General features: G+C 41.4%; 1 protein-coding gene across 2 annotated transcripts in view; it reads left to right on the top strand.

The window, feature by feature from the left end:
* Nucleotides 1-7,795: 7,795 nt before the first annotated feature.
* Nucleotides 7,796-16,940, top strand: part of TBC1D30 (TBC1 domain family member 30) — an 80,793-nt gene continuing 71,648 nt past the window's right edge. For both annotated transcript variants that reach the window (XM_035002221.1, XM_035002220.1), the window contains exons 1-2: nt 7,796-8,293; nt 12,899-13,063. In XM_035002221.1, coding sequence (XP_034858112.1) covers nt 7,831-8,293; nt 12,899-13,063 — 628 coding nt within the window. In that variant the 5' untranslated portion in view covers nt 7,796-7,830. The remainder of the gene's footprint in view (nt 8,294-12,898; nt 13,064-16,940) is intronic.

The following is a 16,940-nucleotide window of genomic DNA, read 5'->3' as shown; positions in this document are numbered from 1 at the left end:
TTTTGATAGATTATTTCCAAATAGAAATTTTAGAACATGTGGAACTGATGATTCTTGTGGAATAATTTTTCTAAAAACATGTAAATCTTGGGGTGCCTGGGTGGCTTTGGGCTCCACACTGGGTGTGGGACCTACTTAAAAATAAAATAAAATAGGGGCACCTGGATGGCTCAGTCAGTGGAGCGTCTGCCTTCAAATAGGAACCAAAGCCCTGCTTTGGGTTCCCTGCTCAGTGGTGAGTCTGCTTCTTCCTCTCCCTCTGCGATCTCTCTCACTCTCTCTCAAATAGTTAAATAAAATCTTTTTTAAAAAATACATGTGAATCTTCCTGCAGATCAGTTTTATTTAGATATGAATTTAATATAAATTTTTAAAGATTTTATTTATTTATTTGATAGAGAGATAGAGCCAGAGAGCACAAGCAGAGGAAATGGCAGAGGGAGAGGGAGAAGCAGGCTGTGCACTGAGCAGGGAGCCCGATGAGGGACTTGATCCCAGGACCCTGGGATCATGACCTGAGCCAAAGGCAGACGCTTAACCATCTGAGCCACCCAGGCGCCCAAGATATGAATTTAATTTTAAATGTAAATCATAAGTTATTGTAATTTTGCAATTGTAAAATTGTCACTGGTATGATAGTTACATTGTGATGTTTCCTTTGACATTTCTTTTTTTTTTTTTTAAAGATTTTATTTATTTATTTGACAGAGAGAGACACAGTGAGAGAGGGAACACAAGCAGGGGGAGTGGGAGAGGGAGAAGCAGACTTCCCGCGGAGCAGGGAGCCCGATGCGGGGCTCGATGCGGCGCTCGATCCCAGGACCCTGGGATCATGATCTGAGCTGAAGGCAGACGCTTAACGACTGAGCCACCCAGGCGCCCCTCCTTTGACATTTCTTGTAACTTATGGAGGGTGCACAAGAAACCTCAAGTGACTTCAAACTTTAATATATAGTCATTGAAGGTGTCTGTCTATTCATTCTATCACTGCATCTTCAGTTACAAGGAAAAATTAATTTTAAATTGTTTTCATCATTAATAATTAGTTCATCTGGAGTTTCACGTGAAAATGGTGTTATTTTTTATTTATAAGCTTGTGGATATTTGATTTGCTGTGTTGCAGAAGTTTTCTAAACTCTTGGAGAATTCTAAACTCTAAATTCTTTTTTTTTTTTTTTAAAGATTTTATTTATTTATTTGACAGAGAGTGAGAGAGCACAAGCAGGGGAAGCAGCAGGCAGAGGGAGAGGGAGAAGCAGGCTCCCCGCCGAAGAGACAGCCCGATGCGGGGCTCGATCCCAGGACCCCAGGATCATGACCTGAGCTGAAGGCAGCCGCTTAACTGACTGAGCCACCCAGGCACCCCTAAACTCTAAATTCTAATAATTCAGATAATTCTCTGATTTGCTTTATTTCAGTGTTCACATGTGTGCTTTTATTTTGTAATAATTCACTGACAAAGTGTATTGCCTAAAAGCGAGCAGTTCCCATTGTAGCTCTCAAAGATTTGTGCAAAAATCACAAAGATGGGATTTGGGGACATATGGGGACCCCCACAACAGGTCCCAGCACTGGCCTTGTGTAGAGCCCCTTTCCTTTCCTATTGCTCTTGCCACCACTGCTGCTTCTCCAATGTTCTTTCTGCCGTTGCTGCCACTAGTCTGGGCTCTGGTCTTTTTCGGCCACCTTGGGGCCCTGAGACTCCCTGATTGCCCTGAAGTGTGAGCATGTGACAATTGCTTGGTGCATGACCCCTGCTTACTGTACTGCTTGTCCTAGTTTATTTCTTCTGCTCATGCACATGTCCCATTGGACTTTATTTTCAAAACACAAGTTCAAAGATAAAATTGTTAATAATTTCAAGTTGGTGGTCACAAAGCAAAAGCCAAGTGTGGGGACCTTCTGAGAGTGAGACTATGTGCAACTACAGGGTCCACATCTTGAAGTCCGTCCTCATGGCAGGTCCCACCTGTGACACAAGTAACCCTTTTCCTTGGGCCATACACTCTGGCAGACCCTATGATATTCCAGGTGTCACTGATGAGAAAAGATGCAACATGGAACAAGCCCCAGTGAGAAAATTACAATGCAGACCCCTGGGGTTTGGGAGCAGGGTCATGTTATCTACAGCAGGAACTACACATCTTTTGAAAAACAGCTCCTGGTGTACTGAGCCCTGGTAGAGATAAAACTCTTAGCAACGAGACACCAAATGACCATGCGTCCCATCATGAGTTGGGTCCTCTTAGACCTACCAAGTCAGAGCTGGTCAGGATCAGCAGTAATTTTACATGTGATGAACTGCTACATCTGGAACCAAGCATGAGCAAGATCAGAGGGCATAAACAAGTGCATGAAAAGGTAGCCCAGACTCCCATATCGCTTATCATGGTTACTGGAGTACCCAAAGGAGGAGGAGAAAGTCCAAGCTTGGTTTATGGCTAGAACAACTTGGTATATTGGTGCTGGGTGGAAATGGATGGTGGGTTGCATTACAGCCTCCCTTCAGGGCTGGCCTTGAATGACAGTGGTAACAGAAAACCATCCTAATGGGCAAGACTTTGATTGGTGCACCTGACCAAAAGGTAAGGGAGGTCTGAGGTTAGCATATATATGCATTCAATGATAGTGGTGAATGGCCTTGGCTGGCCCCATCATGAGTATGGAAAGAAAATGACTGGAAGATTGGAAATAGGGAGGTCTGAGGTAGAGGCAAAAGAATGGACATGCAAGAATAGGCACAAAGTGTGAAGATCGTTGGTGACATATTTATGCTCACCAGAAAGTAATCACCATGGATGTGGCACTAAACAATAAATTAGACAAAATAGCTTGGTCATTTTAGGTTCGCTACCCTTTGTCAGTGGCTACCTAAATGCTGGCATGGCAGACACGTCACTCTCAAAGAATGTCACATGAGTACAGGTGGGATATCAGAAGTTTGGATCCCAGCTGATATGCATTGAGCAATCACAATTTTTTACTATTATAAAGAAAAGGTTATATTCTGTCACTTTGAAATCTAGTGTAACAACAATTAACTAAGCAGTAGTCAGATCTCCAAAGTTCCTCTAAGCACTCAAATTTTATAACTTAAATGTCATTCACCGTTAATAGCCTTTGTTCATTGACTGTCTACTATGTATTACTGTGTATTTCCTAAGGTCTGTCTAAGGCTTGATTGTTTTTTGTTTGTTTGTTTAAAGATTTTATTTATTTAATAGAGAGAGAGAGTGAGAGAGAGAGACAGAGTGAGAGGGAACACAAGCAGGGGGAGTGGGAGAGGGAGAAGCAGGCTTCAGGCCGAGCAGGGAGCCCAATGCGGGGCTCGATCCTAGGACCCTGGGATCATGACCTGAGCCGAAGGCAGTCGCTTAACCAACTGAGCCAGCCAGGCGCCCCGGCTTGATTGTTTTTAAGAGTACTAAAATCCTTTGTTTACCTGGCATCCCAACTTTTTGGATTGAAAAATATGAGTCTTCTTCATGTATAGTTATTAAACTGAGAATAGAGATTGTATTGTAGTCCAAGCATATAAATAAGTTCTAATCAGCAAAAATAAAGAGCAGAAATGAGCTTCCATGAGCAGAAGCTGAAACCCAGCAATGGCCTTTTGAATTTCTCTTATGCTTGGGAATGAGTAATCCCTGAAGGATTAGAGTGAAAGATTAAATGCTAGATTTTAGAAATCGGCCATTCCAAGCATAAACAAAGCTTTTGTCATAGCAGTTCAGTATTTATGTGTGTGTCTGAACATGCTGAAAAAAATTATCAGATTATCAAAAATGTTGAGAGTCTTGTTAAGGTAGTTTTTTTTTTTCTTTAAAGATTTTATTTATCTGACAAAGAGAGACACAGAGAGAGAGGGGAATACAAGCAGGGGGAGTGGGAGAGGGAGAAGCAGGCCCCCTGCGGAGCAGGGAGCATGATGCAGGGCTCAATCCCAGGACCCTGGGATCATGACCCGAGCGGAAGGCAGACACTTAACGACTGAGCCACCCAGGCGCCCAAGGTAGTTTTTTTTTTTTTCCAAAGATTTTATTTGAGAGAGAGAGAGAGCACAAGAGGGGGCAGGGTCAGATGGAGAAGCAGACTCCCTGCTGAGCAGGGAGCCCAATCTGGGACTCTGTCCTGGGACTCTGGGATCATGACCTGAGCAGAAGGCAGACGCTTAACCGACTGAGCCACCCAGATGCCCAAGGTAGGTTTTTTTTTTTAACAAGCATTAATTCACTTTATTTTTTGTTAGGTAGTTTTAAATGATGGGTATCAGAAAGTTATTGACAAGACCCTGATACCTGTTTGGAAATAATTTAAATGTTCACAGACTGTAGCTTGTGCACTAGATTCACATAAATTGCATTCTGTAGATTTTAGTAAATTGTACTCAACTTAGAGACAGATGCTTCTTAGCTCCTTGTAAATATAATGCAGCACTAGACCTTGTATTTGGTATAAAATAATTAGTATAATTATTTAAATATTAAAACTAAGCTTCTAAACAAGTTGAAATACTGATTATTATCAGTAGCATAATTAACCATAGTAAATCTAATTTTAGCTATTACCTTTAGTCACGATCAGTTTGAAATCATATTCTTTGAGACCAGTAGTTCTCTCTTATAGCCAATTAATTGACTTCAGAGCTTCAGGGAACTCACCGGGGGCCTTCCAGTCACCAAGCAGCAATAATGTAAGGTCCAAAAATGGGCTGCTCTTTGCCAACAGCACTTCTAAGATTCTTTTTAATGAGAATCTCTTTTCATAGGAAAGCAGGTAGTTCGTTGGTCTTTTGTCTAGCTTGATGGGTGTACATCAGTGAACAAAATAGACAAAAATTCCTGCCTTACCGAGCTTACCTTTTACTGGCAGAAGGTAGACAATAAATCAGTAGATGATATAGTATATTGGAAGGTGGAGTATATTATGGAAAAAAGAGAACAAGGAGGGTTAAAGGGAGGGTAGGGAGCCACAGTTTCAAATAGGGTGGTTAGACCCACTGAGAAGATGATAGAGCAGAGACTTGGCCCTGGTGAAGTAAGAGTCATGTGCATACCTAGGGGATGATCATTCCAACAAGTGCAAGGATCTTGAATTTGTTTTCCTTGTTATCTTTTATTTTGCCAATTTCCTCTCCTCGTGTGATTTGGTACTGATGGGAAATGAGAAATAATATTTGAAGTTCTGATTAATTTAGAAATGTTGACTGCCAATGACCTATTGTGTTTACTGGTCTCTTTCACCATCCTCTTCAGCTCACTTTGAATTTCTTCACCCATACGTCCTGGTAAAGATACCCAACATGAGGTGCTGAAGACTAGTAATCACATCTCTTACTGGATGGAGTTAGAGAAAGGGCTAGGAAGTCAAATAAGAAAAGAGATCCAGGGGCTCCTGGGTAGCTCAGTTGTTAAGTGTTTGCCTTCGGCTCAGGTCATGGTCCCAGGGTTCTGGGATTGAGCCTCGCATCGGGCTCCCTGCTGGGCGGGGAGCCTGCTTCTCCCTCTCCCACTCCCCCTGCTTGTGTTCCCTCTCTCGCTGTGTCTCTCTGTCAAATGAATAAATAAAATCTTAAAAAAAAAGATCCAATTTCAGTGTTTCCCTTTATGAAAGTCCTGCTTGTTGCAAAGTTTGGCATATGAAAGAAGGCTCCCAGGACTCTTTTCAATGTTGGAAACAATAATTAAAAGGAAAAAAAAGCTCAAAAGACAAAACAAAATAATTTCATTTTTTTCTATTTCATACATTTTAAAATTAAATGGATGTAGTAGTAGTTAATATAGTTATAAAACCTAAAATAATAGTTCTAGAATAATTTCAAATTCTGGATACCTAAGGAAAAAGTTATTAACATTTTGCTTTTCTTATATTAACTCCAATTTCAAAAAGGGTCCTATTGCTCTCACTCTTTTTACAAGTATTGTGGTGGTATGCCAAGAGACATCAGGTTTTTACCTGTAGGGTCAGGCTCTATTATGAAAGTGCCTTGAAAAGTAAAAAGTGTGCTAAACAAGCATAGAGCACCACTGTTGTTCACTAGGGGCATTGTGGCTCCTTTTAGAAATATGGCAAATATTTGGGGCGCCTGGGTGGCTCAGTTGGTTAAAGCAACTGCCTTCGGCTCAGGTCATGATCCTGGAGACCCGGGATCGAGTCCTGCTTCGGGCTCCCTGCTCAGCGAGGAGCCTGCTTCTCCCTCTGACCCTCCCCCCTCTCATGTACTCTCTCTCATTCTCGCTCTCTCAAATAAATAAATAAATCTTAAAAAAAAAAAGAAATATGGCAAATATTTAATAGTGGTAGGAGATAGACAAATATGTATTCATCCATTATGGAATATGTATTTATCCATAATGAAAACCAGACACTTTAAGCTTTAAGAGAAGTTCACTTTATTTTTTGTGATGGGCAGTAATTCAGTCTCTCTGTGCCTGAGGTCCCTCATCTGAAAAGTGAGGATAAAATAGCACTTACCTTTGTAATTATGTATGGCAAGGGATGTTAACTAGACTTATCCTGGTGATCATTTGGAAATATACTCAAATATTGAAGTGTTATGTTGTACACCTGAAATTAAAAAAAAAAGATTTTTATTTGTCAGAGAGAGAGAGAGAGAGGGAGAGTGAGCACAAGCAGGGGGAGTGGCAGGCAGAGGGAGAAGCAGGCTCTCCACTGAGGAATGCGCCGGATACTGGACTCGATCCCAGGACCCTGGGATCATGTCCTGAGCCAAGGCAGACCCTTAACCGACTGAGCCACCCAGGCTCCCCTGAAACTCACTTAATGTTATGTCAATTATACCTCAATACAAAAAAAAAAGTTTTTTTTTTTTTTTTTTTTTTACCTGCTTTATAGGGTTAAGAATTAAATAGGATAATTTGTGCAAAGAACGAAGAACAGTTTCTGGCACACAAGGGCTCAAAAACTGAAAATTGTTATTAAATTCACAAAAATACATACAGTGGAGGAGCATCTCAGAGTTCTTCCACTGAGATCTAATGTAAAGATACATCTCTCAGGATATCATGTAAACTTTTGATTTTACTGTCAGAATCAGCCATGTCAATTTATTGGGTTGGTCATCTCATGGACATTTATTAAAACCCTCATTCTCTGTTAGGTCTCATGCCTGGGAATTAGTTGATCTTAATCTAGCACTTTATTTTTCACTGAAGGATAAAACTTCACAGCGTTATTAAATCTCAAGTACATGCCAAGTCTTTGGAAAGGTTACTGTCAGAAACGAAGAGCGCCTTGAAAGGCGCCCGGATCAGGTAGGAAGGTGGGAAGGGCTGGGCACTGTGCCCGGACTATGAGAAGAAGGGAGCTCCTGGCCTCGGCCTATTGAGTGGCATTCAGAACTCTCCCCGGCATGATTTCTAGCTGGTGGCTGAATAGGATGCAGGAGTTTCTGCCCTCTTTTTGAGTTAAATCACGTGCTTAAAAGTGACGGTGGCAGCGGCCAGAGCGCCCTCCCCCCTCCGGCTGAAGGCTTCATCCTGATGTGTTCTGGCCACATCCTCCTCCTTGACGCGGATCAGATAGCGCTCCCAGGAGAAGAGGGGCCTCACCTGCCGCAGGTGTCCCAAGGTAGTCCGGAGGCGTGGCCGCACCCCAGCCCGCCCCTCCGCTCCTCCCGGCCGGGAGCTGCGGGGCCGCGGCGCGGGCCCCGGCAGCCGGAGGTCAGCGTCTCGGGGATCTGGGGCCGGCTGGCGAGGCGCCCGGCCAAGGGCACCCCCGGCGCCGACGAGGCCGCGCCTCCTCCCGGAACTGACCCGCGCGGCAGGGCGGGAGGAGCGGCAGGAGCGGGGCTGTCGCCCGCCGCGGGCCATGGAGGGCCTTCTCGCAGGCGGGCTGAGGCGCCCGGAGCCCGGGGCAGGGCCGGAGGACGCGGCGGAGGAAGCGGTGCCCGGAGTGCCCCGAGCCCCGTGCCTGCGAGGGGCGCCCCCGGCGGAGCGGCCTCGGGGCTCCCGGGACTCCTGGGAGGCGGAGGGGGAGCCGGAGTCCGGCGAGCCGCGCGACGGCCGGACGAGCCGCACGGCGTCCCTGGTGAGCGGGCTGCTCACCGAGCTGTACAGCTGCGCGGAGGAGGAGGAGGCGGCGGGCGGGGGCCGCGGGCCCGGGGGTCGCCAACGGCGCCGCGACAGCCTCGACAGCTCCACGGAGGCTTCCGGCTCCGACGTGTTCCTGGGCGGCCGCGGCAGCGCCGGCGACTCGCGCGTGCTGCAGGAGCTGCAGGAGCTGCAGGAGCGGCCGAGCCAGCGGCACCAGATGCAGTACCTGCGGCGGAAAGGTGAGCGCCGCGTCCGGCCGACTCGGGGGCTGCCGGGAACCCGACCCCGCCGCGTCCGCCCGCGCCCCAGCGCTCACCGGGGCGCCCCAGGCCGAGCCGCCGAGCGCTCAGATTGTACGTTTGGGGCGTCTCCCCTGACCCGCCGCTGGTGCCCACAGTGTCCCCAGTTCATGACTAAACTTAGTTCTTATTGCCCCCCACCCCGCCCCCATTCCCTCTCGAGTTGTCCGGAGGAACCTCAGTGGGTGGGGGTGGTAGCGGCGGGTCTGCACTCCTCACCCCGCCTTGTGTTTGCGGAGGCCCGAAGGGAGACGCAGTCCACCTTCTGACTTCACCTGTTAGGGCAGGTCTGGAGTTTCTGATACGCGTATCAGAAGTTACCTAGGGGGCGCCGGGAGAAGAGAGGCGACTCGTGCGGCGGCTGATTTTTTTTTTTTTTTCCTTCCCCTAATCCGCCCTTTCCTGGCTACAGTGCTAGGATAGCGTTTCACTAGTGAGGCAGAATAATCCGATAATGCAGTTTCTAAGCAGAGCGGATGAATTCCATTTCTGCCGGCCTGTCTGGTGTCGGGAAGCTCACTAGGTGGACTTTCCCCCCCGTCGGTGGAGGATTAGTGGAGGGCCCTACTGTGTTGGCACTGTCGCAGGGTTGACTGCTGGTACCTTCAGTTGGAAAGGTCGATCTGAAAATGGCCTTGCTTTTGGTGGGCAGAGGCTAATTTGGTATTTCTTTTGTTATCAGACTCTGATGCTCACGTCCTAATTGAGATTTCCACCCCGCCCAACTGTTCCTAATAGTTTGCCTTTCAGGCACTAACACAGTTCTTACAGTTGCCCTTTTTATAGGTGTATCAAGACTTCAGTTTACAAAATGAAGTGGGATGTGGAAAACAGATGCTAGGTTCTTGAATTAATGTCCTTGTGCTAAATTACCAGGAGAGGGAGGAAGGAGAGGATACTATAGAATGGTCTCCCGGCTCCTAATTGTAATCAGTCTAGCTGGTGCCAGCGAGGGGGAAAAACACACACACCAGAGAAGGAATAAATCTGTCTGCTTTCTCAAATCTCTGTAAACAGCTTTCAACTTCCTATTTTGGCTTCCTAGCAAAGGTTTTTGTTTTTTTTTTTTTCTTTCCTCCCAGCTGATTGTTACAAATGGCTTCCACCTTCCTCCCCCTGCCTGGGACTTTGCCTGGAATAGTGCCATTTCACTTTATACAGTTATTTGGCTGTTCTCAGAGTGTCTGTTTATGCCAAAAGTTCCGTAGGGCAATAGTTCTTTCAGAATCCAACAAAGTCAATTTTGAGGAATTATGATTTGGCTTTCTGTTTTTGCAAGGCTGTTCACTTTTCATTCCTGAGCAAATTCTGGGGATTGGTAATTTCCTTTTGGAAGAGGAAATTTGGCAAGCTAAATTGTAAGGAAGAGGTAACAGTACAGCTTTGCACGTGGATTTCAAACCAGTGACCACTCTGTTAATTCATAAGACCTCTAAGAGTCTGTTTTTCCCAAGTCTCAGTCTTCTTGTATGGTTAGTTGCCTGCTAACCTTTTCTTTCCTTCAAATGAACCCTATTAGAATGAACAAAAGTGCCATATTCTAATAGTCTTACAGACACCCCTTTATTGATGAAGATCATTGGAATACTAAGAATAAAGAAACAGGTTGGAAGCACCTGAGAACAGCTGCCTGCATAAATAATTTTATAGTTTATTAGATTACTTGATTTTTTTTCAGGGTCAAAAAATGTCCCTGCTAACATAATGCTTAGTAAGAATTTCATATAATGCAGATAACTGGTGTGTTAATTCACTTTGCCCTCTATTAGGAATTTTGCTGTAGCACCTATTTAAAGATATTTAGCATGTGTAGATCCTTCATTTACGTGCGGTGTGAAAATGATTTCTCAGGAAATCTTGGCTCTCTTCTCAGCATTTTCATAAAGGAGGTGGACTTTGAGGTCAGAATGCTGGAGCTGAGAGCCTGCCACTCTTCATTCCTAGTTGTGTGACCTTGGAACGAGCTTTTTAACCTTTCTGTGTCTCATTTTCCTCACTTACAGGTGGGGATAATAATAACATCTAACCTGAGAGAGGGCTGTGGTGATAATTATATAAGTTAATGTCTGTAAAATGCTCAACAAATGTTAGATAGTATTTTTATTGTTATCGTATACACCAGAATGCCTTAGAGAGGAGGTTGTCCACTCATTGTCAGTTGATGGTCTCACTTTTGCTCATTTATTTAACACTCATTTAGCAGCAAAAGTGGCTGATGTGGTGGGGCATACAAAGATAAAGGAGACCTTATTTCTGTCTTCAGGACAGAAATACATCAGCAGATATTGCTGTAGAAGACATTTTTAAACTCACCTCTGAAGATTTTTCCATATTGCACAATACATATAATTCAGAGAATCACAGAGCTGTAGGTACCTTAACAGTCACTAAAAATGACTCTTTGTTGGAAGAAATCTATAATGTAAATGCAAGATGATGATATTCCTACCCTTTTTCTTTCTGGAAGGAAAGATTTTAAACATTCAAAGAAAGGCTCTTTGCTCTATGGAAGGAATCTAGGAACGAAGAGCCCTCTGATCTCCTCTTGTAACTTGTTTCTATATGTAATTGTCCTTAAAGCACAAATATCATTTAATGTAAATGTGCTCTTACTTCCCACTATATACCACCATGTTTAAACTCAAGGTAAGAGAAATAACTGGCCTTTGTTCTCTTCCTCATAATAATCCCTTATTCTTATTTTAGTGTTCTTTATATTGATGTTTATAAAGACTATTCACATTTGTTTCTCAGAATAATCTTGTATGCTAAGCAGAATTTGAGACTCAGTACTACCTTGCCTAAAATCACAAAGATAGTTGCTTGATCCAAAAGGAGTTCTTTTTAAGGTCAAATGCATTTTCCATGATGTGGTCAAATACTACTGCTGTTAAAGGACCCCCCTTGCACTTCCGTTATACAGACCCCTGAAGTTCATTTTCTTTGATCTCTGGAAATTTTTTTTTTTTTTTTTTTTTTTTACTTTTGAACACTTCTTTTGTTCTCTTCTGGTCCCCGCTAGTTTCTCCAAATCCCCTTAAAAATGAATGGATCCAGAGGCTCCTGGGTGGCTCAGTCGTTAAGCGTCTGCCTTTGGCTCAGGTCGTGATCCCAGGGTCCTGGGATCGGGCTCCATGTCGGGCTCCATGTCCGGCTCCTTGCGCAGCAGGAAGCCTGCTTCTCCCTCTCCCACTCCCCCTGCTTGTGTTCCCTCTCTCGCTGTGTCTCTCTCTGTCAAATAAGTAAATAAAAAAATCTTCAAAAAAAAAAAATGAATGGATCCAAATCCCACATAGGACATTTAATGAGGGCCTAGCCAATGCCAGGTTGAGTGGAAGCTTCTTGCCTGACTGGCAGGTCACACTAGTGATAATATCAAGTGACAAACAGGGGTGCCTGGATTGCTCAGTTGGTTAAGTGTCTGCCTTTGGCTCAGGTCATGATCCCAGGGTCCTGGGATGGAGCTCCGTGTTGAGCTCCCTGCTGAACAGGGAGCCTGCTTCTCCCTCCCCCTCTGCCCCTACCCCTACTTGTGCTCTGTCTCTCTCTCTATCAAATAAATAATAAGTTCTTTAAAAAAAAAGGTGTGACAAACAGAACTCCCAAATTGTAATGATTATTCATATAAAGATTGTCGATAGTTTTGATTCCCAAATCTTTTTTCACTTGTGGAAAAACAGCTGTTGGGAATATTAATTTTATGAATGTAGAATTATCCTTAATTTATCCGTTTAAAGGAAATGTATCTATCATATTTGAAAAATTGCTGAGTTTCTAAAATGAAATATTGTACCTAATAGTCAAGCTATTGGAAGACTGTATATTTAAAACAAAACCAATATTGCTATATTCATCTACATTAGAAAATGTGGTTCTATTACTTACTTTGATCATGTACAAACATGTGAGTGCTTTTAAAAACATTTGTTATCAGCTATTAGGTTTATCATTGATGTGACAGACTCAAAAGGATTCTTTTCTTATAAGCTAACCATCTGAGCACTTTAATGATACAAAATATACATGCCAATTTTCAACAATGGAAGGTAAATTTGTAACCAGAGCTAAATATGACAAGAGTCTTTGCTTACATGTTGCAAATAGCTTCAGGGATGAAATTTATCTTACAGTATTTGTTTCAGTGACAGGGCAGGAAATGGGTGAGTGACTTATTTGATCAGAATATCTCAGCTGGGTGCGCCTGTGTGGCTGAGTGGGTTAAGTGTCTGCTTTTGGCTCAGGTCATGATCTTGGGGGTCATGGGATCGAGACTCCCTCCTAGGGGAGTGGGGGGAGTTTGCTTCTTCCGCTCCTTCTGCCCCTCCCCCCCGCCCCTGCTCCTGCTTCCTCTCTCTCTCAAATAAATAAATAAAATCTTAAAAAAAATAAAAAGAATATCTCAGCTGAATACATACACGTAATCCTGGGTGAGAACCCAGAATTAGCTGGTTTAAATGGATGTTCAGATGTTTATCCTATGATTAGTATTACATTGGAATTTGTATTCCTCTCTGGGTATTTATTTTAATTTTTCTTTACTGATAGACACGAATGAACTGAAGACAATCCTTCGAGAGCTGAAGTACAGAATTGGCATTCAGTCGGCAAAGTTACTTCGGCAGCTGAAGCAAAAAGACAGGCTTCTGCACAAAGTACAGAGAAACTGCGATATTGTGACTGCATGCTTGCAGGCTGTGTCCCAGAAGCGAAGTAAGTGCGGGAGTGCGGCTTAGCCCCTTTGCCGCATGCGTCAGGAATGTTAGTGGATCTGAGCCAGTAGTCATGTTTATGACTATATTGCATAGTTTTAAATGGAAGCTTATAAGATTGGAACTAGGAACTATGAACAACTCAGTTTCGTAGTTATTCGGTTGCAATGTATAGTACAAGTCTGATGTTACAAACTTAGTTTTATTATTCTGGATTTGAAGTAGCACTTCATTTTGACAGTAGTTATTTTTACCTGATGACTAAAATCCTTATTTTTATAATTACATCAAAGAGACACAACCTAAAAGACATATCTTTGTTCTCTTATGCTGTGTCACTCTAATAAGTGCATTAAAAATTGACTTAAAAGGACTTAAAAGGACACTTTTGTAACAGGATTTTACAACTTGCTTTGAAATCTAAAAAGGACAAAATATTTTAACAAATTAAATCTGTCTCATGGGTCATCCATTCATAGCTAAGAGCTGCGTGGTTTGTTAATTGAGTTAAAAATGTTAAATCCCTGACCCATGTTAAATTCTAGATACAAAAACTTGTGAATTAATTTTTAAATTCTCCATGCAGTAGTTTTATGTTTTATTCTGCTAACATGTCCTTATTTTTGTTTTGTATTCTTTATTAACATGCAGCACGGCAGAACAGTATGTTCAGGTATGGCAAATAGAGGCACCAAGGATGTTTTGATAAAATGCCTGTGACAGCTTTTTAGGTGCATGTGAAAGTTAGTTGCCTTACTTTGTTTCTTTACCCTGTCACATTTTATATATAAAGTGATACCTTTTACAGTTTTTTTTTTTAATTCCAAGTTAAGATGTGTTTGCTTTCATAAAGCAATTTTCAGGGCTTCATTAGTTTCAGATAATAAAAGGAATGGCTTAAATCCATTCTTCTGTTTATTATTAAAAGTAAATACCATGTTTTCTTCCCCCTGTTTTATTATACCACTTTTTGTTATCCCCAAATTATTATTCTTGCTGTTTACTAAAGAAGGTTTCAAACTAATGTATATTAAACAGAATGTTGCTTAATTATTGTAATGATATAACGGTCCATACAGAAAGCAGGGGTGTCATTGAATAGACTGGTTTTGAATAGGGTTTTCTCTCGAGCCAGGTACTTGTCTGAAATAGCTAGAGAAGGAGGATACAGATGTAGATATACGTACACATCTACGTATATTTATATATGTCTATCTACAAAAAGTTAGCATGTGTTGTAGGTATTTGATATTTTTCCATAGATTCTGATGGATTCCCAAGTGTCTAGTAAAAATGCTGTTATTTTCCCCTTTTATTTTGAAATAACTTGATTTTTCTTTTTTTCAACTGTATTTTCATCTATCCATTATTATCATTTGTACCAGAAGCACAGAGTGTACCAAAAGCACGAAGTGGTAAATGCATGGAGTTTGGATGTGTGGGGAAGTCTAAGGGGGGATGGAACTAGTGTAAGGGGACAGAGAGGGACGTCTGACTGGCACAGGATCAGGGGTTGATAATTACCAGGGACTCTGATAATCGTTTAGAGTTTGAATTTACTTGACTGATAAAAGGATTGGCATTTGTGTCTTTTTAGGAAAACGTGTTCACAAGTACCTAACTCAATTTGTGAATTTTTGAATGCAGTCTTCCTGTATATTTTAGAGCTTTTCTCTTTAAATCTAGCCACAATTTTGTATTTCAGAGAGTATGGGATTAATGCCTCTTAACCTCGGGAGTTCAATTATCACCTTGGTAATAAGGCTTAACTAAATGGAACAGAATGTTTTTTGTTGAATTAAGAAAGGACAGTGGATCAGATTTATCATTCTCATCATATGATATTATATTATGATGGAGACATTGTTCAAAAATTGACTGAATAGTTATTTCTCCAGAGTTTAGATGTTTTGTGACTAAATGTCTGATTCCTGTAGTTGCACATTTTGCCTCTTTCCTCAAAGTCAACTAACAGATACATTGGATTAGAATTCTAAAGAATTTAGATTTCACTATTTTATACTGAATAACTGAGCTTTCATTTTAGTAGTGATTGGCAGTGATGCATTTAAGAACAACATGCGTGTGGATTTGTTTTTAATACGCAAAAGTCCAGATAACCCCCATTACCCCCTCTATATATGGATCCAGTGCTTATAATTCTTTCCATAAGTGATGTTCCCCCTTCCATTACATGTTATAATATAAAACTGTTTTAATCTTTAATTAAAATGGGTCATTTCTTGTTGATACACCAAAGGGGATATAGTGATTTCATAAGTAAGTGTGGATTATGAACCAAAATGACTAGATTGTTTTTATTTTGAACACGTATGATGTAACTGCCTGGATTTTATAGTTTCCTATACCAAGCCTTATGGTAGAATCCCTTTATTTTAAAACAGGGATGGGGTTAAGAAGAGCAGGATCACTATTTGCCTTCTAGAAATGCAGATTTTCTCCCTATATTTAACTGTCTAAGGATAACCATGGTATAACCAAGTTAATATTAATAATAAAATTAATGATAAGAATGGTAGCAGTGGTCACTGTTTGTTAGGTACATGGAGTTGTGCAGGAAAATTCCACCTCCCGACTTCAAGACAATGAGAAGAATAAGATGAATATTTGGCCAGGAGTTTGATTCTGATGTTAAGATTTCTAAGTGATTTGCTTATCTTATGCTTTAACTATTTTTTCCTGAAGACAGAAGGGAGGCCCTTTTAATTATCAGCATTTCCTAATTTTACAATTTTCTGCATTGGTGTAGTAAGTACTTAAGTTATTTATGCTGGTTGAGTTTGTGAAATGGTAGTATAAGTCAAGTGATAAAATTTAGCTGTCAATGGAAAACTGTGGTAAGAGAAAAGGATGGAAAAAATGTGAACATTCATGGAAGTATTGTCTTTATTTTAGCCTTGCCAATAAGTACAGGAATTTTAAACAGCTTACAGCCTCATTTAATTGATGTGTCTACTCTGGAATCTTGAAAATAATGTAATTAAATCTTGCTATCTATCATAAATCTTGTCAAAGAGTCAATGGTCCTTGTTCTTCTTTTCCTCTGGTTGTCTTCTCTAAAACAGTACATTGTTCTCTGCTGCAAGAGAAGGAATTTGTGTGGCTCTGAGTTTGGTGGCATTGACATTCAACATTTTCTGCTAAGAAACAATTCTCTGTGTTTTTAAAACAAATTATAAAAGTAAATGCATTAAAAAAAAAAAAGTAAATGCACTCAACCAGCCATTCCACTCCTAGAGAATTGAACGTATGAATGTTCATAGCAGCATTATTCATAATAGCCCCAAAGTGAAAACAACTCACATGTCTATCAATGGATGAATGGATAAACAAAGGTGGTATATCCATATAATGGAATAGTATTCAGTCATAAACAGGAATGAAGTACTGATTCATGTTACAACATGGATGACCCTTGAACACATTATACTAAGTGAAAGAAGCAAGACACAAAAGTCCATGTATTGTATGCTTCTATTTGGAATGTCCAGAAGAGGTAAATCCATGGAAATAGAAAGTCGATTAGTGGTTGTCAGGGGCTGGGGTAAGGAGAATGAGGACTGATTGCTAATGCTATGGGTTTTTTACTGGGGTGATGAAAATGTTCTGTAATTAGGTAGTAGTGATGGTTATACAATTTTGTGAATATACTAGAAATTGCTACATTATACAGTTTAAAAGGGTGAATTTTATGGTGTGTGAATTATATCTCAATAAAAAGTGTTAAAAAAATAATATACTCCTTATGGAAACTTTGGAAAATACAAAATTATAAAAAGAAGAGGAAAAATCATTTTCTAAAGACAATCTTTTTATAGTTCTAAATATTTATTCAAGTGTTTTTTTTAAAGATTTAT

This window comes from Mirounga leonina, unplaced genomic scaffold, assembly GCF_011800145.1.
Source record: "Mirounga leonina isolate KUSES-001 unplaced genomic scaffold, KU_Mleo_1.0 Mir_126, whole genome shotgun sequence".
Taxonomy (NCBI): domain Eukaryota; kingdom Metazoa; phylum Chordata; class Mammalia; order Carnivora; family Phocidae; genus Mirounga; species Mirounga leonina.
This window is presented reverse-complemented; position numbering and strand designations above follow the sequence as displayed.